We start from the raw sequence: 24,883 nt of genomic DNA on the forward strand, positions 1-24,883 counted from the left end.
TAGGAAGCTACGAGGATACATTTGTGTGCAAATAAAACAAAATAACTTTCTTTACTTTATATATTGCTGTCTATGCAGGGTCAGAAAGCTCTCTGATTGCATAAAAAATCTTACGGGTTTGGAATGACATGAGAGTAAGTAATTAATGAGAGAATTTAAATTTTTGGGTGACCTCTCGCTTTACGTTAAACCAAACTTTTTTGTCATCAAGATATTAGAGTTTGACAACAGTTTTAGCTGAATTTTTAGAGACTTGTGCGATCTAGATGTAGAACAAATATCAAAAATTACTCAAAAGTTTATCAATCATTTATTTTTTCAATCCATATTGATTTTTCATCCAGTACTAGCTCTGCCATTACAATAGTTGACCTACAAAAGGAAACTGAAATATAGTATGAAATATAGCGCACCTCATTTGATACCTTTTAAGACAACACACAAATCATTGTTTGTGTAGCTAGAAACATCTGCATTCATATACTTGCGTTAGATCCTATTTGTGGGCCTTAGACACTCAGTAGAGAACGACAGTATTGTTACTATAAAGTACCATGACATCAAACATTTACAGTGGTACAAAATCATCTCTTTAAATTCAAACAATTTTGTAACATTGTGAACCTTCAAAAACTAGGGAATGATTTGACCAGAACATTGAATTCAGCTTCGTCTAAACTGCTCAAGGCCATAAAATGAGCAATCAATCTGCACAAAATTCGTGTGCGCTACCCCATTCTCAAATAGGAAAAGGTCAACACTAGACTTATAACAGCACCACTGAGCTGAACAGAGCAATGAAGTCAAATCAATTAAATGATTAACCCATTTTAATGCATGATCCCTGAATAGTAAAATAAAACTGGGGAAACGTGACAGATGCACTCTGGGATCATGTGGTTTGGTTTATGGCACAGATCCTGTGGTTTGAGATTGTCTGGCCTGTCTCCACAGGAACAGATGGGTGTGAGTGACAGATCAGGTGTACAATAAGGGCCTTGTCATTTTTGAGGGTGGGACTAACTGCGCAGATGCCTGATCATAATGCATGGTCACACTCCAAGTGTCCAGCCTGTAATCTCTGCAATTAATCACTCAGGCGCTGACGAGGACAGTGCCGGTCAAGGACCCATCCAAATCAACCATCACTGACAGGGACGAGCTGACAGCAAGAGTAATCGATATGACTTTGGTGTTTCTCAGTAGGGCTGTCAAGATATCACACTTTTAGTAATCAATACCAAATGCAATACCGCAGCCAATATGCTAATATATAAATACTAAAATAAATTAATTAAAATATAATTATTTAATCATTATTATTACAATAATAAAATAGTAGTAATATATATATATATATATATATATATATATATATATATATATATATATATATATATATATATATATATATATATATATATATATATATATATATATATATATATATATATATATATACATATATACATATATACACATACACTAAGTATTACCAGTATTTTTATTAATTACTACATTATTATTCTCTATAATATTTGCAATGGTCTTTAAAGGGGTCATATGATGCGATTTCAAGTTTTCTTTTCTCTTTGGAGTGTTACAAGCTGTTTGTGCATAGATAAGATCCCTGAAGTTGCAAAGACTAAAGTCTCAAAACCAAAGAGATATTCTTTATAAAAGTTAATACTCTGCCACGCCCCCCCTAAAACGGCTCATTTAAACACGGTCCCCACATGTCTACGTCACGGTGTGGGAAGATTTGCATAACACCGCCCAAACGTAAACGCAATGAAAGGCGGCGGAACTATTATTCTCTCTAGGGATGTCAATTTTCGATCATTTCCACAATCGATGGTCGTTTAAATTAATGATCAATTAATCGATTAATCGTTAACCTTAATACTGCATAATGCGTCTATTGCAGTAGCATATAGTCACCGGCATGACAGGATGTGCAAATGCCACTCAAAACGCCAGCTTCCTCACCCGAATGAAAAGGGTTTTTAGTCTAAATAAAAGGCTAGTAGCAGGATCATAAAATGAAAAAAAAAAAAAGTTCAGCAAAAGGCGGACTCAAACCCAGGTCGATCGCATCCAAAAACACAATGACACACACTCTACCATCTGCACCACTAGAACTGATGCTTCAGTTGACTCTGCTGTTCTTCTTGTTCTTCCTGTACACTTTGATTGACAGATGTCTCGTCCAGTCAGCAACGAGTAATCTATTCCCAAACCAATGGCGCTGTCTCAAACTATACCTACCTCTTCAGGTTTGTCTGAATTTTCATTGTGTTTTCTGATTTGTTATTTTGTTTTCGGATTTGTCATTGTGTTTTCTTATTATAATGTTTTCGTAATTGTTGTTGTGTTTTCTGAATTGTTATTTTGTTTTTTAGATTTGCATTTGCGTTTGCAATTTGTCATTTTGTTTTCAGAATCGTGATTTGTTTTGCACTTCTCAGCCACCGTATAATAAAACCCCTACTGCTCAACGACATATATAGTCTACTAATACAAAAAACTGCTGCAACACCATTAAACCAGTTGCTGAAAGCAGAAAATGTTCACTCATTTTCCATGACATTGATGGAACATCACAAATATTTTCAAACCTCTAAATGTTATTGCACTCAAGCAAACGTGCAAGTCAAGCACAGTCACAGCAGGCTCTCACGTTTAGAGATCAGCACAAATATGCAGGAATCAATTAGCTACTATGTCTCTGAGAGCAGTAGGCCAACACGCTACTGACTTCAACAGCAAACATAGACCTTTGGAGTCTCACGTAGACTGCAGTTGGCATGCAACATCCCAGACTTGTCAGGCACTGAGAGAGCCACCTGGAAGCACCAGGTTCCCGTGAGTGGGTGGTGCAGTCAGGTCAGGCTGAGAGTGTGAAACCTTGAGCCCAGCATCGGAGGAACACATGGTGCATGGGAGGATGCGTGCAACACCTCTGCTTATAAACCACATGTCCACAGGAGGCCTGGCACCACCGTTTCAAGCTTTATGCCTCTGCAGGCGGTGACAAAACAGCCATAGAACCAATCTGGGCTTGTCCCTTTCTGAAAAATACTATACAACACTATATGAGTGTCCTCCTTTCTCCATAGAAACTCACAGTGGTTAATCAGATAAGAACACAGAAGGTTTGCACTTTCTAGAAATTCATTACTTCGAAATGGACACTTAATAATGTCCAAAATAATGTGTTAGTTTTATCTGAAAATGTGAGCGCTATTGTATTATTTGGGATGCAAGTATATGCTAAGACAAGGACTACATATAGATACACACACACACACACATTAACTGTGAATTAGTTTTTTTGTAGATGCACTATGAATCAATGTATTTTAACACCTCTAACTGTGATCCAAATCTTGAGCTGCTCAAATCTGAAATGCAAAACCATGTGAATGCCTTTACCTTTACATATGCAAGCACTCTATCCTGCCCCTAGCAACAACCTCCCAGCATGCATCTATATTCTAATACATGTGACAGCGGAGAACGACAGACAGACAGACAGACAGACTATTAGGGTCTGGCTCCAAGCAGGATCAAGCAACACTCAAACCACCTCAATGTCACAAGAAAAAAAAAAAAAAAAAAATGTACGCAATGCTACAATAGTCATTAAGCATTGGTTCTTGTAATTTATTGATGACATGATTGCTTCACACAAGACTTTTTTTTTTACTTTTTTAATTTTTAACTAAAATTCAATACAAGAGTATAACCCCTAGCAGTAGAAAGATCATGAATCATCTCAAGTAGTGAGGATACGACTCATAAGGGCGCTTAGACTAAACCGAGCTCAGAAAAGTGCTGACAGCGGAGTTTCTTCATACCAACACTTACAGGCAAAAGCTAACAAAAGGTTAAGAGTTCACCAACAGATGACCATATATGATCACTACCAAGCAGATGTCATACTGCTTAGTGTGTGTAATTTCACTAAATGAGTGAGTCTTACAGTTTAACAAATCTGGTTTAGATTTAAGCTCGAATCCAGTATTTTTTATTTTATTCAAGTATAACTGGTTCTGAATAATAACCAGTTCTTGTTTCTTAACAATAATTTTCACTTTCACTTCAAAAAGATGAAGGAATGATGACTGTGCCCTTCAAATGTGGAAAAAGAACAGCAGAAGGCCACAGGGCTCTTGTGTTCTCTGCACTCTCAGAAGCAGACAGACAGAAAAATCCCCAGATCAGTACCACACATCATCCTCAGAATAACAAATAGAGGGAAGTAATGCGGCACTGAACAAAATCACTCGTTCTTCCTCAAACACAAAGGTTTCATCTTATGTACAGAGTCAAGGCATCTGTGAGAGGTCATGTGCTGAGATGTTCCCTAACTGAAGTTCCCTTACAGAGGATTGCACCGGGACGCCCGCAATGCCGATGGGTAAAACACACCAAGCAAGGATATGCTAATGATTTACTGCCGCACAGACACACAGACCATACAGAGCAAACAAACAGAATTTATATTTAGACCCTTGTTAGCATATATAAATAAATGGAGCTGAATGCATTATATAATAAATCACAAAGCTAAGAAAGAATCTCCCCAAAATAGCATGCATCATTTTGAAGCATTTAAACAGAAATATATACAAAATATATATGTATGTATATGTGTGTGTGCGCGTGTGTGCTGTAAGACACACACATCATGTTTATTTGTAAGTAAAAACAGTATGAAAGTTTATACAGAAAAGGGAAAAATATGAAGGTGCACCTACATTACACACCAAGCAACAGCATCGGGAAATTGTAAACACCTGCGAGACTTGTCTTACAGAAAACACTTTGACAGGTGATGTCATATCAAATTGAAAACAAGCCAGTTGTATCTGTAAAGTGCTTTTCATAATGCAAACTGCTTTAAAGAACCTTGACAGAAAATAGTGTCTGAGTACCCCAAGTGAAAAAAGGCAAATGTGCCAAGGAGAAACATATAAATCACACAATACTGTGATACTGAATAAACTCTTTCCAACTGTATAGACAGAAAAACCTGTCCACTACTATACTGCTGAGCTAATTTACATAGACACTGAGGAAAAGAAAGGAAAAAAAAAAAAAAACATCACTCTCCATCTGTTAAGGGTACATGCACATGCTGGTGAGTTGCTAATTTATTGTTGAACACAGGAGTACAGTTCAGCAAAAACATCAAAACGCAGCTGGCTGTGTGTGGAGAAACCACACCATGAAGAGTATTACGATTCATTGATTCATTACACGAGGACAAACACATTACTCACAACACCTAGTGAGAAAGGTCTGTACTATTCAAATATAATGTGTCAGCCAGGTTCCACGCTACAATGGCTTTCATTTGGCAAAATATGAATAATAATTTAAAAACAAAATTGCGTCACTGATAATCTAACAAATAAATAAATAAATAAATAAATACACACACTGTACTTACTGTATGAGCTACTGTAACTGTAGCACACACTGATAAGCACTCTCTATTTTGGTGTTCTACGCCCATCTCTGGGCTCAAAATAATAAGGTTGGTCCCTCCGTTCATCCTAACTTTAACATAAGGTTGAGTTTATTCACTTGCTGTTTTGATAACCTCAAGCCACTTTTACCTCAAGTTCTAACCTAAGCAGCACAAGCCAGAGGGTATAGTTTATAGTCTCTATTTTTACTCGAGCATCAGAGAACACCAAGATTAGTTATCAGGAAAGACATCAAGCATGATTACTTTTCCATATGTACACCGTACACGGTACAGAAATATCCAGAAATCATATACAATAAATCCTCTACATGTCCACTAGATCTTGAGGGCCTCGACCGACCACTTTCTTGGAGACTTACATGTCACATGTCATTTCTGCGTGTTCCAAACCTCCACCCGCAAAGAGTCTTCCTACTCCTGTTCTTCTCCAAAGTTTCCTCCAAAGATTCCTCTGAGTCTGAGGTGTCCTCAAAGCTGTTAGACGCCTGACGGGTCTGTGGGACTCAGAGACAAGGCTGGGACAAGCTTCACCGTTAGGACCCCTCCCTCAGGGCTAAATCAGGCAAGCTGGGCAGTCCCCTCAAGAATGCCCCCTCTCCCCAAAATAAACCTGCTGACTGAAGAGTGTCATGAGCTCACTGATATATTTTTTCCTCTTTCGCCCCACGTCTCTCATTCGTTTCCCAACTGGGACAGTAGAGTAGTGACAGTTCATTTACTGTCCATTAAATCAAACCCAGATGGGATAATATACTAAGTCTAACAAGCATGAATGATGACTGGTAGTTAAAAAGTTATGCTTGCATGAAGGGCGCAAGAGGGCTGCAAACCACAGGCTTTGAAATTAATGTACTATTAATGCTGAATAATAGTTCTTGGTAAAGTTTGAGACCTTTGGAGTTCATACTACATATCTGAAATGATCCTGTTGTAACAAGAGTCACACAAAATTAAGAGTAGGCTCCCTTATAAGTTGGAATTTGACTTTAAATCGCCACACTGCACAGGAAGTTCAATTGGACTGACAGAAAGAGGAATTCACTGAAATATAATACAAAGTAACATTCTAGGAAATAAGTGTTCTTTCACTCTGGTCCAGAAAGGTTAATTGATTAAATACAATATCTGTCTGTTGGTCTGTCTGCCGTTCGTTCATTCATTCGATCTGATTGTTCCATTCATCTGTCATACTTTCTGTCTATCATCGGTCCTTCCTATCTATTGTTCTCTATTGTTCCGTCCATCTATTATCTATCATTTTATCTGTTGTTCAGTCCGTCTGTTCTATGTATCATTCCACCCATCCTTTCGATCACTCTCTCTGTTGTTCAAATTCAAGAACTTTAAATTTAAAAGGCATTCTCAATTCAATTCCGAACAGCGCACAGTACTCAACTCCACTTTCAAATGTTCCAAGTGGTAAGGAACAAGAGGCTAAAGATTCCGCCCTCAACCCTTAAGGTCTATTTCCTCACAAGTAAGTACCTTCAGTACATGTAGTAGTGATGTAACTGGCAGACAAGGGGTTAGTCCTTCAGTCTGCAGAGGCTTTTGTAAAGTTACCATGGAGAGGAGCTCTGCGGTGAAATCTTATCCTCGAAAGAGAACGGACAGGCCACCGAAACCAAACTGCAAGTCTGAATGAGCCGGGATCCAAACAGAGGGCCACTATTAAATAGAATCCTTAAAATACAGACAACCCTGTATCTTTCTCCAAGCTAACCTTTCAGTCCCGGCCATTTGTTGAACCTGTCTCTATGGTGATTTGGCTGCATCCATCCATCTGAAGAGATGGGACCGATGGACTTGGAGGGGATTGGAAAGAAAAGGGAACAAAACTTTTGCTGTTCTCAGACTAGCTGGGATTTGGTCGAAACGTGGGCGAACTAACTTTGGCTGTCCTTCCAAATACGTAGTTTGGAACTGTTGAGAGTTTTTGCGGTAAGTAAAGCTGGGGTGAAATCCCATAGTAGCAACCACAGCGAGGGCCTGTATGTTGTCATTGAGGAACTGAGGAGCAATACAATGATTCAAGAATGTAGTCTGGCAGAGCTTGATCTGAATTCTCAAATAAAACCCTCTGTTGCAAGGAGTTGTTTGCTAGCAACGGGGTGTTGCTACAACAATGTGAAGGTAAAGATCGCTGTAAAATGCAGTTTTTGTCTTTGTGCTTGTAAATATTGCCAAACATGTCTCACCAAGTGCAACCAATGCTCTGAATAATGTGACAATCAACCAACCGCAGGTGGCACCACTGGGTTTTACTGGCACTGCTTTGTACAAAAAAATAAATTAAAATTAAAATATCAGTGCACTATTTCTGAACATATACATTTCGGTCCCTGACAGAAAACAAATCAAGGGTAATTTTGATCTGCTGAGCAGAAACATAGACGTCAGGCTGTGGCCTTCTTGTATCAGCTGCCAAACTTGTGTGTCTAGTTGTTGACAAAGTGCTGACTATTCAGTTCTACGCCCAGTTTCTCAGGAAATACTACAGCAGCCTCTGGTCATCAGCATTCTGATCTCTATACAACCAAAGTAGCCGATTCTGAACACTGCTTTCAAATGCACTTTCCTTTCTGTATCAAAGAACAGAGAGATGCCGTTACATGGAATCAGGTGAATATTCAAATGGAATCTGTTAAACTTATATCAGATCTATTTGCCTAATGCATTACATATTACAATAACTTCTTTGGAAACAGCTTACAATAAGGTTTCATGCATTTTCATGAAATAATGAACAATACATTTACAGCATTTTTAATCTTGTGTACATATTTTTCCATATACTAAAACATTTTTAACATTTAAAGTTCTTTAAATGAATGCAAGCTAATGCATTACGAACTAACATGAATTAAAATGTTACTTCTCCTAAATTTAACTTTGCTGTCATCCTTTACTCACACCTCATGTCATTCCAAACCTGAATGACTAAAATAAATAAATATATTCTGAAGAATGTGGCTAACCAAACCAAACGTTTTGGTATACTGACGGCCACTGCATGGACAAAAACAATTCTCATTTCTCAAAATACCTTCTTGTATGCTATTTTGGAACGACATGAGGGCGAGTAAAAAGGTGAGACAATTTTCATTTTAGCATGAACTATCCTTTTAATAAACATTTGTATATTTAGAAATAAGCATTACTGTGGATAAATAAATGCTGAAAAATGTTAACTGTTAGTTCAGGACGCCTAATGCATTAACTTCTACCAATGCATTGAAATCAAGCAAAGAATATCTGGATATGACACATGGAACAAAATCACACGTTTTGCTAGGCTGTGAAGCCTCTGCTGCTGACCTGGTCAACTAAAAAAAAAAACCCAGGTCACCCTCGGTGCTCAGTCGCTCAGCTTACCAGCAGATTTCAACTGGCAAAAGCAGGATCTAGCGCTTCGGTGATGCTGAGACCATAATCCCTAAATCTTTTAATATCATGTAGAAAATGTTCGGACAGAGGAGGGAAAAGTCTTGGACAAGGATAAGGCCTAACAGCTGGGTCAATAACAGACGGCAGGCGTGGACAGTATGACAAAATCTCATATCAAGGTACAAGTAATTTTACATCCCAGTACAATAATACATCTATTCTTGTGGGAAACACACACACACACACTTACATATATATATATATATATAAAATAACATGTGGTACATCTATTTTTAGGATCTCACCGGCTGATGATACAACAATTGAGCATATCGCCCAACACTGTGTGTGAGTGTGTGTGTGTGTGGGGGAGGGGGGGGGGGGGGGGGTATAAGCACATATGTGTATACACACACATATGAGCAAGTTTCGATTCAAATCTATGTTAACATCAAGTTTTGTCATTATCAGCTTATAAATACTACAGATACCAACCTGGCAAGGATGAAGAGTCTATTTAGTTGACCTTAGAGGAGCTATTTACCCAGTTAACTCAAGACACAAGATCCACTGATCAAGTACACCCTAGCATATTGATTGTTCTGGGCCACAAAACTGCTGCATTGCATAGATTGTGTGCAGTTGATTCTTTTGCACAGTACATAAAAAATCTGTCTCCTTGTAGGAAACATCTGACAAAAGAATACAGAGGAATCCACACTGATATCCATGAGACTGGGATAATCTATTCTTATTTCAAACACATCATCATCATCCAACATAAATACTAAATTTTTACACATATGAAACCAATACAGTGAAAACTTCACTGTTGGTTTGAACTAAATGGTGTACTTGAGTGGTCACTGCCCAGTAAACATACTGAGAGATGGTTTCAGATTTTAGCAGGAACAGATTTGCGCAATCTATTCCAAAACAGTTATAAACAATATCACTTGTGTAAATAAATAAAATGGACAATATAATGAGACTAAGCAGTAGATTTGCCTGAAATGTAATTGTGATTATAATGAGCAACAAAAGTGCATCTGGCACGTGCAGCTGAATTTTGTAATTATGATAATGGCATGGCATAGCACTGTACCGTAGTGTTGAAAGTATCTAGCTAATATGTACCTAAACACAGTGCTGCGCAAGTTACATCCAAACTGTAATACATTACAGATTACTTGTTACTGTTATTTAAAAGTAATTCCTTACCTTACAATATTACCGTCTTAGAATTGTAATGCGTTACATGACTCCTGTATTACTTTTGAGTTACTTTCACCAAAATATCTACAGAAGTAGAACTTAAAGCTATGGTCTACGATTTCAAAGATTGTTCATTATTAATAACCTCGTTTAGATGCTGGTTATGGTTCTACAGTACAATCCTAATAATATGAAGAGAAAAAAGAATGAAAAAAATCCATTCACTCTATTGGGTGTACACCCGCAGAGAAATTGACCAATGTAAGCTGTCCGGCCGGACAGCTTACATTGGTTAACTGCTCTCATCCAATCCCCTGCTCCACTCGCATCTCCACCCACCGCACCCCACCCCGCCCCCTCCTGCGACATGAAATGTCGCGCGAAAGTAGGCAGCATCAACTCAGCAATGGAGAAAAACCAACAAACAGACAGCAGCAAGCGGCCCCTGCTCGCCCCAACAGTCAAGGTTGGAAGAAAGAGAAAGTCAATTGAGGAAAGAGCAGAGATTAAAAAACAAATGTGAAGAACGCCGGACTCAAAGCCGAATCAATATAGGGTCCACCATTGCCCGTTGGAGGAAGCTTCAGAGAAACCTTGGACTTAAAACCGACGCTGACATGGCTGACTTTTTGTTGAGCAGGTAAGCATTTATTTATACTTTTATGGTGTGGTGTATTACATAAATAGCTTTTTATCAGTCTGACAACATGATCATGCTACCGGTCGGCATTGGAACGTTAGCCGTTCAGCATCGCCTATCACGGGTCAAAGTAATTATATTTCTTGAAGTGCTTGACTATTTCAGTAGGCCTAACGTTAGCGGTTCTGTTCGAGCCGATAGAACATTGCATGTGTTGCTAATCTTGCGTGTGCGTGACCTCAAACGTGTGCCTCTGAGCTATTTTCCATGTTTACTCCTGCTTGACTGAGTGACGTTGTTCAGGTCGTTTCCCGGTGGGAGGGATCAGGTAGCACAGAGGGGAGGGGTGTGCGTGTGGAGGGGTGGGATGAGTTTTTTAAAAATTCAGGCTTTCTCGACTGATTTTCAACATCGTAGACTACAGCTTTTACATTCTAAAATGACAAAATGTACTACAGCCCTGCCCTAATGGCAAAGTGTTTATATTTCGTTCCGGCTTTTTATTAAGTACATTTAGAAAAAACGTTCGCAGCATTTTTTTTGTTCATTAAATAAGTTTTTTCTTTCTTAAAGTAACGACCAAGCGGCTAGCGGCAGACCGGCAGGCTGATCATAGCTTATGTTTGATAAATTTAGCCTTCTCAAATCATCATAACTTGCCTAAAATAAAATCTGTATATCTATATCTATCTATCTATCTATCTATATATATATACTAAAACAGTTCAAGCATATAACAATGTTTAAACGTTAAACCTAGATAAATGTGCGCTGCATCCAGTTTGTGCGGAGAGTGGAAGCTAAAGCGCAGGACATGGAGGCACCAGCGCAATCAATTGCAATTTTTTCAATGGAAACAACTTCATTTTTGATCATAAAAGGTAAGAGTAATACATCATTCGTAACTGTAAAGGGTCTACTTTTATTTGTGTGCACTCACAATGTCAACAAAACGTCGTGCTTTTATCTTGAACAGGAGCGCTTCACAAAAATTAACCGAAAGACAGCGAATACATGCCACACAGACATGATAAATATCTATAGAAAGCTTTAAATTACTACTTAAGGAAATAAATAAAACCGTGAAGATGCACTTCTCTCTAAAGGCGCGTCTAACGAGGAGATGGTGAATCCTTACTATTTCCCTGCGGACACATTCATGGTAATTACTTTTGCTGGGCTTTTTCTTTATTGTGTGTATTTGAATGCAGAACTCTTCAGCTGTGCTGACCGCTCGCTGCTGCTGCGGGACACTAAACACCGTCGAGCCGCTGGACAGTCGCGGCAGCACGGACTCATGTTATTTCCAGCAGTGCGGCAATTTATTTTCCATCAATAATTGATGGATGTCTAAAATATAAAGATAAGGAGAAGCCTAAAACAGGCCCGAGGACCGGTCCGCGTGTGAGCTATGACGTGAATATTGGCCCAAAGCCTGGCCCTAGGGACATAAAATTAAATAAAAAAAATAATAAATTAGGGCTAAAAGTGTGTCGTAACGCAAGCGTTACTGAACATGTACAAAGTAAAATATTACTGAAAATTGATTAGTAATGCCTTACACTACTGCGTTACAGCAAAAAAGTAATCCGTTACTGTAATGCATTACTTTTGTAACGCGTTACTCCCAACACTGCCTAAATAATCATGATAAAATTCATTAAATCAGCTTAAATAATTAACTAACCAACTAACATACAAAAACCAAACTGGCTGACTAATTACCAAACACGTAACCGACTACAAACCTACTCAACTACTTTCTAATTAGATGAAATGTATGAAAGCACCTCTTCATAATCTCAACACAAAAAAAAAAAAAAGTTCATAAAGTTAAGTGACTACTACATACAAAATCTTTTTTTTTTTTTTTTAACTTGAGAAAGATTTTACATGTTTAAGTTACAACTAAAACAAAAGCAGAGCGGTCATCTTCCTAAAAATAAACTCTGAAGCATGTTCTCATTACTACCCCTCAAAGTCCAGGGATGTGTTTGAGTCTCTCTCCTGCTTTCACTGAGGTAATCAAGTCCACATGGAGGTGAGAGTGAGCCGCTCCGGTACCAAACATGGCAATCAGCGCGTGATGAGTCATGCTCCCTTTTAAGCTGCCTTAACCCCTGCTCTCCATTTTTCACTCAGAGAATAACTCTAGAGTCAGAGATCTGGATGCATGCAGGTCTCCACATTCCACTCAGAGCTGGAACTTTAAGTGATCTGGATTGTTGAGCTCATCAGTGTGAGCTGAGGCTACTCCAAAGAGGATGGAAAAAAGGAAAGAAAAATCACTGCATACTTTCCACCTCTTCAGGCTATCAGTCATGGGGCGCAAAAACTGATGCCGTGTACAAAAGCAGCACAGCGTACTTCAACCACGCAGAAACCAACAAAGAAACTGAGAAAAAAAAAAACTTAAGAGTTCTGGCATGGTACACAAAGTCTACATTTGGAGTAATCATGACAATCATAACTGGAATCAAACACATCAGCTTTCAAAAGGTGTGGGTCATGAAGACTTTTTAAATCTTTTAAAAAAAAGTTTCCTGTGCTCACCAATGTTGCATTCATTTGATCAAAAACACAGTAAAAACAATAGTGAAATATTATTAATATTTAAAATAACTTCTCTATTTTAATATATATTACAAATATTTTTGTGACAGCAAAGTTGAATTTTTCAGCAGCTATTACTCTTGTCTTCAGTGCCACATGATCCTTTAGAAATTATTCTAAAGCAATAATCAATATACTTATCAATGTTGAAAACCGTAGTGCTGCTTGATATTTTTGTGGAAACCATGATTTTTCAGCATTCTTTTATAAACAGAAAATTCAAACTTTTTTTTTTTTTTTTTTTTTTTATGTATCCCTGCTGAATTAAATGATTAATTTCTTTTAAAAGAAAAAAAGGTATTGCCAATCCCAAACTTTTAAATAGTACTTAAACTGCAAGCCAAAGTCATGTAAAACAGCTTATGGTGCAAGAAACCTTAACTAATTTACAGGAGACTTCAGGTAAAAAATTAAATGCTACAAAAGTGTAGAATCTAGAGCCTTTGTTGCCATGCGTCTCCCGAGCACACTCAATACGGCAAACAAATACCTTCATGTGAAACATTCAGATCATACTAAAACAAGACAGAGTGGGATCCAATGCACATTTGACAATAATGCTAACTGATCTGGCAGCAGTTGTCTTAATTAAATCCCAAGGCCGCAGGACCTTAATTATGAAGCACAGGCCATGTGACCCCAGCCTGACCCTATGCTAACACCCGCTGCCGTCCCCTGGGACAGCTGTGAACTGTATTCACTCAAGATCTTACAGCATCCCTCGGTTTAGAGCTACATTCATCATATGGTCAATTATGCATGTCTACTGCATAGCGATGATAGTATATAAAATATGAGAAGTCAGAGTGAAGGCTTATCTTGCCACTCATATTAATAACGCAACTGATCCACTCAAACTCTGGTGTTTATTTGATGAATATTCAGTAATGTGAGGAATTTGATCTTCATAAAAAAGCATTATAAAGTGTACTTCACCCTCAAGGTTGAGCTATTACATCAACTCTATGGCTTTAACAGGCAAGCTGTAGTTAATCACGCCGTGCGCTGCACGGCTCTTAAAGTCAGCCCAGACTCAAGTCAGCCAAAGAGTCCGCTTGGGGGGTTTTCAGCAAGACTGCAGTCTTAGCATTTTCAAGCCACCTGAAAAGAAAAATTCCTCAGTGAAACACAACCATATTCACATTTGGCATTTTTCTCGGACCCTAAGAAGTGTAATTGATTTAGATAGTAATTGACTTCACAAATACACCATCTCCCTCCTTCATAGTCATCAAGACAGAAACCCTAATGTTAACTTCATCTCTCAGCACCCTAGTTCATCCAAACCAAACTACAGACCAACAAATAAATTAAATTCATCACCACTAATCAGATCAGAGCAGCTGTCGATTTTAAAAGAACAATTCAAAAATATTTTCTTGCACCATCACTCAAAAACAATTAACGAAAGCCTCTGGTTAGTATTTTCCATATATTCATTTTTTGTTTTTTATAAAAATTTATAAAACAAACTGTTAGTTTTACTATATATTGTTGCATACATTTTTAACATTATTATTATTGTCTTCCCTTTCACTATTAGTTTAGAAAAAAAGTGTGAAAAACAGTACTTCATTGTTTTCAAAATCAAAGTAAAATACAGAAAAAATAAAATTGATTAATGACTAAATGACAAAAGGTGCAAACAATTATTAAATGGTCATAAAAGAAATTGTTTTACATATATCATCCAACTCTAGTGATAATAATAAAAAAATCCTAACACTGGAAATGATCAGAACCATTCATATATTTGGGTTGCTACTTTTGATTGAGAACAAAGCTTATTGGCATATCTTTCTTGAACAAAACCACTTTGATATTTTTCATCTCAACAGCGCGATTAGCAGAACGTGTCAAGACCATGTGAGGAACCCTTTCACCGTCTCATTCTTCTTAAATCATAACTTCTTTCTATTAATTACGAGCTGCTTAGCTCTAGGTCTAGCGCTCTTCCTTCGCTCTGCGCTGAGCACCGTATTCCCTCGTGGACAGCGGAGAGAACACTGATCAAATGAGAAAAGAGAAAGAAGCAGAGAAATTCTTCACATATTCACTCCAGGGCTGGCCACGTGCCACGAAAACACTCCAGAGGCCCTTTCAGCACATGGCCGGTGGGAGGACGGGGGACGGGGGGAAGAGAAGGGAAGAAGAAGTAGGAGGGCTGCTTAATATTCTGACAGCACAACACGGTCAGGCTGGATGCTGCAATGAATCTACACCAAATTTTTAATGTGCTGCCACTGGCCAACAGGAGCAGGGAAACTGCACTGTCCTCTAAACAGCAGCACACATATAGCCATGACGTGACGGTAGTTGTAATGACCATCTTAATTGAACCAATGGTAATCTGATCATGTGCAAGCAAATGCATCATGAAAACAGAATACTGGCCACCTGACAAATAACATCTAGTACGTACTGGTAAATACTCTGGATCATTCTATGCATCCGTCTATGACACCCTGTTAGTCTTTATTATGCCTCTCCGGGAGGGCTAACAGGTGTGAGAAGGTTCTGCTGTTGATGGCCTGATGAAAGGCAAGGACCGGTTGTCTGATGTTGACTGAGGCTCACCTGTTTCGCCCACTGGTGCAAGTGTGTTTGGGATTGACACAAAGACAGACAGAAAAAAGACAGCTGAAGCATGTTCAGCCGTTTTACAACCTTCAATGCTGGCATATCAATGTTGGTAACCAATTTAATGAGATATATAAGAAATTTTGCTTATTTTCAGGACTGATAAAGCTTTCATATATTTTATATATGTGCATAGACCGTTTCATCAGGCACACACTCCTGACCCGAGGTTAACTTCCGCTCTGCGTTTGTTTATCGGTCTGGCTAATGGTGCAGTTAAAGTAAAAGTGATGAGTAGACTGAAGTTGGGCTCAGGTTATTGTGCATTGGGATATTTTTCCCATACATTTACTTATTTGTGGCGAGCCGCCACAATATCACCACCTTGAATAGATTTTTCAAAAGGCGTTGACTTCGTTGAATAAACAAGCACTGGAAACTGACTTGTCTTCAGGAAATTTTTGATGTGATTTTCATTTTATCTTGCATGTAATGCCTGATAAAGCAGCGTTTGTGAGCTCAGCTCTGCTTTGCGTACAGCTGTTACCGAGAAAAACCTCCATCTCTGCTGCTACAAAAGCGCCTCCTGCTGGCAGAGAATGACTTTGCATTTTCAATAAGCCCAAAAATATTTTGCTTGTTATCAGAAATAATCTACTTTGTGGAAATCTACTGGAATTTATGGAAGCGTGCATTGTTTATGTTGTTGAAACCGTTTCTCTCGCTCTCACTATTTTGTATATATATATATATATATATATATATATATATATATATATATATATATATATATATATATATATATATATATATATATATATATATATATATATAAAACGGTAATGGAATTGCAGGAAAAAAAAAAAAAAAAAAATGTCTTAATACAAATTTTTTTGTATTTCTTGGCAACAAAAAATGTGACATGAGATTTTCCCAATTTATGAAATATCATGTAAGCTACATAGGCTCTCTTTTTTTAACCTCAGAATGGTGCACCTTAAAGAGGAAGGGATGCACCTTGAAGGGGTGGAGTATATGTGAACATGCCCCTCTGTTAGAAGTAGTAGATAAGGCAGATGCAGAGTATGTGGCACTAACCTCAGCACACACCCAAACCCTGGAACAATAAATGAGGAAAAAGTTCAGAAATCCCAATACCAGAAGTAACGTAACATAACCCACAGACTACAGGAAAGCAGCAAGAAGAAAAACACTCAGGAGGTAATAAAGACGACGTCTGCAGGACAGCTGCTCTCTCTCGAACAGATGGGTCAACATAGAGACCACCTGTTCAGTATATGCACACTGAGAGATCCCCAACCATAGGCCAATAGGGGCAAAAGGGGTTGGAAAAGGGCGAGGACTTTGTGAAATTCTAAATTAGAAATGCACTCATAAAAGAGATGCCATGCACTGCATGGATGAAAGAATTGATGTTTTATTGAACCCCAAAGATAAGAAGAAAAAGCATGGACCAGGAAAGTCAATTACAAAACTAGATAACCCTCCCAAAAAATATTCCGCACATGTATTCTTTATCCTGCCTTTGCAGAAAGGCACAAACACTACTCCATCAACCTCCGCAAAGCCTTGTGTTTCTCAGTCACAACATCTGTTGAAATAAGGGTCTTTAAGCCCAGGGCTGACATGTGCTTGTTTCTGTCCACTGGTCAACCACAGGACACTGTGTGTATCCATGTAGAAAATTAAATGGTCCATACATAATTCTCCACACTTACTGTTAAAGAGCAACACTAAAGCTACTCCTCAGAAAGGGCAACAAAAGGTACTGGCTGTTCTATTCATTATGCGGAAACTTACATAAAACAATTCAGAGACAATAATAATACACATTTATCTGATGTACTAAAAGTAACACTTCACTAAAGATAACCAGCATGCACAAAAGAAAAAACATTTGGGAGGAAAGGACATCAGATTTTGGCGGAAGAAATGGCTGTAGCCATGAACAATGAATTCAAAAAACGTAATCTTGATTTTCTTAATCAGATTTGATTTTTTTGTCCAGTTGAAATTCTTTAAAAGAAAATTAGTTAAGCAAATCTGTGTAAAGTGAAACTTATTTATTATTTATTATCAAATTGTTTTTTCCCCATTTAAGATTCAAACAAGTAATAAAACAATACAGAGACAAATACTTCATATTTTCTCTGAAGACAAGAATCAATATCAAGACAAAATGGTTTAAAGCACATCCAGAGATGATCTGATGCCAGCTTCAAGTGGAACCAACATTTCTTAATACACAATGTCCTTGCAACACCCATTTTGTAGAAAAGTGCTGAAATGGAAAAAAAAAAAAATCTCAAATTACAGTACTGGAGCACAGCAAAAACAAATCATTCCTGAAGATAATGGTTTAAGTATCATGGAAAGAGAGATCTTATATCATAAAGGTCAAACCTTCTAGTCAACAATTTCACAGTGATAACATACACACTGAGACACACCAATAATAAAGATAATAATTCCAAAGATAATTTACCCCACAAAAGCCTCTCACAAATCTCATGCCATATCAGCCATCCCACTTTTGAACTTGTGACACCTTGAAGAAGCTCAAACTTTCATTGAAAAAAAAAAAAAAAAAAAAGACATTTTGAATCACTGCTTACATAAGCAGGCAGTGCCATTAGCACAGTGATTCTGATTAGGACATGGGTGATGCTGTTTTTTGGTTCAGGGATTGGCTCTTGGCTTGTGTGCTGTGAATGGCACAGCTTGAGGTGGGCAGACGGGATGCTGGATTCATTCGTGCAGCTGGATTAGGGCTGTGTTTACAGATCTTTTAGCAGCACATGGAATGACACGGAGCCGCTGCTTGGCATACAGGTTGAAAGATCACGTGAAGCGTCTTAGCGGTGGCATATTAAATAGGGAACGCAGATGTATCCTTTACATTCAAACTTTTATTGATAAAAGGCAGCAAAGAGGGATTAAAGAAACACGCTGACATTAATGAAACATTCAAATACGAGAAAAAAGTGCATAGAAAAAAGCAAGTATTAGAGCCAACTATGCATAAAGAAAGAACTCTTGTGCTTGTTCAAGTAGGCAATTTTTGCCAAGTTGCAAAGTGGGATATAACAGTATCTCATCCCCAAATTTGGCAAAATTTTCAGGCGGTTTTTAGTGTTTTTGATAAACACTTCAGAATCCAGAAGTTCAGTTTGATGAGTCCTCCACTCCAGGCTCAGGACTGTTTTGTTAAATGGCCACAAAAGCCAGAGAAGGTTTTACAGCCAGTGTCCAACAATCCAGTTTCAGGGTCGAGCTCTATTGTTGCACACACAAAAGGGAGATGTTTTATTCACAATAGCAGGGCACTACATTATGTAGGGCATCGGGGGCCTGGCGACAAGGAATGCAGACCGATTGCCTCTCAACCTTCAAAGCTTCTGTCAATCGTGCAGCTTTGGATTCTTTTGTTTGTATTAATACACATCAGTGCATCAACAAATTCCAGTTTCATTCAATGCTGCCAAAGCATCCTAGTTGGATATCATGTGGTAACTAGATTTTTACATTTTCTGAAGGAAACGTGCTTGTAATAAAATTGGGTTAGCAACTCAAGGCAAATATAATCCATTTGAATTCTACAGTCCTCTAAGATTGTTTTCACCATAACTGATAATTGAGGTGCAAGATGGTGTCAGTAGAGTTTGTAGGAAATGAGGAGTGAGCCTGTGGTGTTATATGAGAAACGTGAAAGAAGTGTTGATTTCAGTTATATTCGCTATTACCATGGATGTTGGGAATATTAGGAAACATCTGACTGTCAAATGCCACAACTGACCAATCAGATTTAAGAACTCTAAAGAGCCGTGTAAAAAGTGCTGATGTTTAATACGGAAGGATTTTGTAAAACTTGATGGGATAGCAAGGATTATTTTTTGCTGATAAAGACGGGTCCTTATCAAAGTCTTTTTTTGAGATAGCTGTACAACTGTGCAAACTCATCAGAATTCTGTGTAGTGATAACATTCACAGCTGTTTCAACACTCTACACATTAGAGTAATTATCCATGTCCTCCTCCGCATGGCGAAATGAAAGCACCACACGCTGCCCCTTAAGCTTCTTACAAACCCAAACTTCACATCGAAAAAGTGTCCTTTTATAGCGACAGCAGCCTAAAGAGAGTGCCTGCCGAACAGCGGTTCCAGCTACAGGAACAGCTTCACAAACACAGAGGAACGGGGGTAGAAAGGAGGCTGTTGGACGACAGTAACAAATCCGTCGCTTGCTGTTGTGCTGCATAGCATGCCATCTTGAAAACAAGATGAGGGATGCTGGCCAGATTTCTAAACCGAATGCACCCACACACACACACACACACACACACACAACACATCTCATCTTTAATTCAGATGCTGTTATCTGTTTGAAGTGAAAAGGCCTTAATATTGGCACAGAGATTTTGAACGGAATGCAGACATTGGGGATTCTTGTTGGTCGGCTTCACTTAGAGGAGAATCGTTAGTCCATCTTGCAGAAAAATCCAAGCAGGTTGTAGATAGGGATGCAGCCAGAAGGCCACAGAGAGTGATGAGCACCACACACGCTCTCCAGTCGTGAAGGCGTCCAAAACGAAAGGCCTGGTTCCTCAAGGGGCTCGGTTGAGTGCCAACAGTCTGTGTTAGACGTTGGTGCTGCTACTTCAAGTCTGTCCATGCTTGCCTAGAGTACAGTTAAATGAAGGTGAGAACTTCATGGTATTAATGGTTGAGGCCTGCAAGGTTTTTTAGTCCCATTTTTCACACATAATTTCCTTGCCTGAAGTAAAAAAAACAAAACAACAACAGGCCCAACATAAATTTCAGAGCTGTTGATTAATGGATGCTGATTGATTGCAATTCAACCACCAAGACGTGGAAAACTGTTGCATTGTTCCTTTCATAAGAAGTACAGAAGGGCCCCAAGGCATCAATGCATAATGTTTGGAGAAGGGGATCACGAATAAGCAATGCTAGTTATGCCTTCCGAACATGCTTCTGCTATTTTCTTGTTAATCAATCCAACAGACTTGGCACATGTAAAACTGATAACTGCCAATTTCCATGCTCATGAGACATAAGCACTGGTCATGTGTCAGTTACCATAAATAGTTTTCCAAAGTGAAATTTTAGAACTTTAATTGAAAAATACGATGTCAGTTGAAATGCATCATACAAAAGCAATGCACTAAAATTAGACTTATTCTTCTAGTTTATGATGTTAATTTAGAAAAAAGGGTGCCCAGAACAACAACAACAACAAAAGTACATTCATGAGCTGTCCTCATAAAGAGAACAAATTGTGGTTGATGCAGAATATGCAGCTAGTTAAAGGGGAAATAATGCAATGGTTAAATAAAGCATTTCTGCATAATTTCTGACTGAAAGACACATTGTCTTTTATCCCCTAAAGATATATCACTATTAGCCTTTCTGAGATGTGTAAATAGCATCTAGACTTTCTAGAAAATCATTCTTAATCCCTTGATGACATGCATTGATTAAGATGAAGGCATCTAAGGCACTATAAATACTGAAGAAAATGCATTTCATGGCCAGACTCAAGAGTGCTATGGACAAAAAGCTATGGGCAAAATCTAAAGCCTTTTTCCAATGAAAATTTCAAAATAATAGCTCAATGGTCGGTGCTTAGATAGACTATGAACAGGTGCTCACTGTAAGTACTACAGAATGCAAAACAAAGGAAGAAATGTAAGCAAAATAAACCCAAGTAAAACTAAACATATGGTAGATAGATTTCTGCTACCTCTCAACACTTGTGTAGAGTCAGCCAGGTGCATAGAGAAGAGGAACTTTGGGTACGCACCACACACAGAAGCAGCACATATTTATTTCGGTGCCCATATTAACAGGTTACAGTCCACAGTGACCACACAAGTAGTGTGCAAGAAGAGTTTCAGTGGAAACTTATTTTTACCATGCTTTGTGTTCTAAACTTTGAGATCGCATAAATTAAGAACAATGTAATGCAATTTAGGCTGTCGTGAAGAAACAAAGGAGAAAATAAGTCAGTAACTCATTTATAAGTCAATTATAATATATATTTTTTAATTCATTGACAAAGTCTATCAAGTTTTGCAATATTTCAACAAATCAGACAATTTATGCAGTTTAGATTTTGAACTTTATGACAATCAAGTTTGCAATGATTCTCAACTGCCAAGTCAAATTAGAAAGAAAAAGAAAAAAAATCTGGGAGACGGCACGGACATAAGAGGCAATCAGAATCACTCAACTTGAGAGAGCCATGATAGCAGGTGTGATCATCCCTAGCAAAAATAAATGAACTCCCAAAGCGACTGAATTTAGAAGAGCAGCAACGATAAAGGATTTGTGAAGACTACTCAAATGGAGCGATTTGTTCATAAGGGACCTACAAAGCCATAACACAGACTGTTAGATTTCACATTCACATCTGGAGCTAAAAGGCTTTTTTTCCCTCCAAACTCAAGGAAGGGGGTCACAAACATTTTATGACTAGTCGTGTCTGATAGCAACAGACTATGCAACAGATGTCTATGATGGAGACGGAACTAGATTAAAAAATACTGTTCCTAAAATGCCGATCAAGCTAAGACAATGATAATACACCACCTGATTCGATGCTCATCTGTCTACCCAAAAGCAAGTTTCATCTGTTACAGCCCTTGAAAAGTTTCAAGGTGACTGTGGGCTAAAAATGTGCTTCAGTGTCTCATTGACTAACAATGAGTGTTGGGGGAAATTATACTGTCATCTATTATTTTTAATATTCCCTGCAAATGTGCCATCACGGTTACATGTTGCCTGAATAATAATGGAAATTACATGTTAATGTTCCATTTGAGAGGCATTTTGTGACAATCAAGGGGAAAATTGCATTCAGCAACACTGCTCAAATCAATCTGCGTGGCATTACACAAACATAATCTAAGCAAGTATAATGCAATACATACTTTGTGTGTGCAACACTGCATGTAATGAAACTTAGTCCATTATAGTAAGAAAATGATGTCAATCCAAACCTGCTTTGGTACAATCCAAGAATAGATATTCAATGACATTACGAACTCGCTTTAAACAAAGTCCAAATCAGTGGTAATCCACTATGATTAAATGCATTCTTGATTGCTTTTGCTTTATCTAAATTCCTCTAGTAACAACGTGGGACTGTGGTAAGCGTGGAGCGCAACAGGATGAGTCTGAGCCACTGACGTCAAAGATAAAGAACTTTCACAGAGAGCTCTATATCTAAATGAGAGATGAAATGGAAAATATAATGGGTGACAGGGACCAAAGAGAGTAATTACATAAGAAGAAAAGGAAGAGAACATTTTAAATGGCCCCTTCAATACGATTGTGCTCACATATTATTCTATTCTGATTAGACATGAATATTCTGAGGGGGCTTGAGTCCTTTCTTATGGCAGATAGATACAGCATGAGCATACTGATGAATTCATACAGACACTTTCACCTTTACAAAGCCCTGATTGGGCCTCAAGATCAGAGCAGACTGATTTGAATTTGTTTAAACAGTCTGAAAAGATACAAAAGTGCTCAAGACAAAAGTTGAGGTGATTCTGATCGACTTCAGTTAACATGCACTAATGAAAACACATGATCCACATTATTCAAGTGCATTCAGCAAGGTTATCTGTAACTTGAAAGGCACTTTCATGATCTATGAACCAGACAGCAGTGTTACTGACCAAGCCTTCCTGGAATTTTGGAAAATTTGGAACAAGCCTTTCAGGTGGTTGATTAAAGTTAGTTACTAGCCTCAAATATACATTACCAGTCACAAGTTTGGACATCCAACTCGTTCTTTACTACCACTTTTTCCACATTTAAGGAAAAAAGTGAAATCACCTATTAACGAACAAGATGGAAATTATGCTTTTTAACAGCATTGAAAGAGTTCTTATGATGGTCACTTGTTACTTTTCATTCAATAATAGTACAAATCAAAAAGGTAAAAACTAAAATTAAATTCATTTAGTAAAATAGCTAATGCATGGGTAAGCACTTTTTTTTTAAGACCACAAAGTGTCCAAACATTTGACTGGTTGTGAAATTTTTTTTAAAAAACTGAATCCAAACTAAGCAATGGATTTGATTCACAGAAAGGTTGTCAATTATATCAGGTTCCTTCCTTACACACATAATAAACTACGGTCGTGTCACACGGTTAAAAGCTCGACACTTCCCAACACATGCTCGCGATGAGTAAAGAGGGAACAGCCTGGCTCTAAAAATCACACAAACCACACCTGTTATGGCTAACAAACATGAACATTCGCCTCCGCTCAATCACCCTCCCGAGTGAGAGACAATCCTGTTTTTGACACAAGAGGCAACCCACGTACATCTGAGGTGCTTTACTATGCAACACCACGGTTTGTGGGAAGACAGGCCAAATAATACACAAGAGATTAATCTAAACCTAAGGGGAAGGTTATGTCACATCATCCGAACTCTGCTTTAAGGCCAGCCCGTTTCTGCTGAAGGCTGCCAACAGCTGGCTCTTTCTTCATGTGTCTTCAGTGGGAGTGTGGGAGGAAATACTTAGTGATTCTGATAATCAAAGCAAGGCTTGAACATTTTAACACATGCTCTCACAAGATCACCAGACACTTGGAATATGCCTATAATACAATGTAATGCAATGAATCCAATATTGAATCAACCAGTTATTAGCAAAGAGTCTAGTGCATTTTAGTGTATAAAAAAATGAAAGCCAACAGTCACCGAATTTGAAAAAAACAGCTATATTTCAATCTAATAACAGAAGGGGAGGAAGACTGATTAGAAATGGCATCATCATATGAAATGAACACAATGTGTTAAAACATGAACAAAAGTGACAAAGTTGTCACATGCAGTCAAATATGCTTATATAATGAATCCTAAACAAAACAGGATTTCTCGAG

The 24,883-nt window shown here is 38.1% G+C and overlaps 1 protein-coding gene across 6 annotated transcripts in view; it reads right to left on the minus strand.

Moving 5' to 3' along the window:
* The window catches only part of enah (ENAH actin regulator), a 90,374-nt gene that overhangs the window by 64,831 nt on the left and 660 nt on the right, over window positions 1-24,883 (minus strand). For 3 of the 6 annotated variants that reach the window (XM_079375548.1, XM_079375550.1, XM_079375545.1), the window contains exon 1: window positions 5,860-5,990. The exons of the other annotated variants lie outside the window; for them this stretch is intronic. In XM_079375548.1, the coding sequence (XP_079231674.1) occupies window positions 5,860-5,873 (14 nt within the window). In that variant the 5' untranslated portion in view covers window positions 5,874-5,990. Of the gene's footprint in view, window positions 1-5,859; window positions 5,991-24,883 lie in introns of those variants that run through there. 6 annotated transcript variants of the gene reach the window in all.

Source organism: Barbus barbus (assembly GCF_936440315.1).
Source record: "Barbus barbus genome assembly, chromosome: 24".
Taxonomy (NCBI): domain Eukaryota; kingdom Metazoa; phylum Chordata; class Actinopteri; order Cypriniformes; family Cyprinidae; genus Barbus; species Barbus barbus.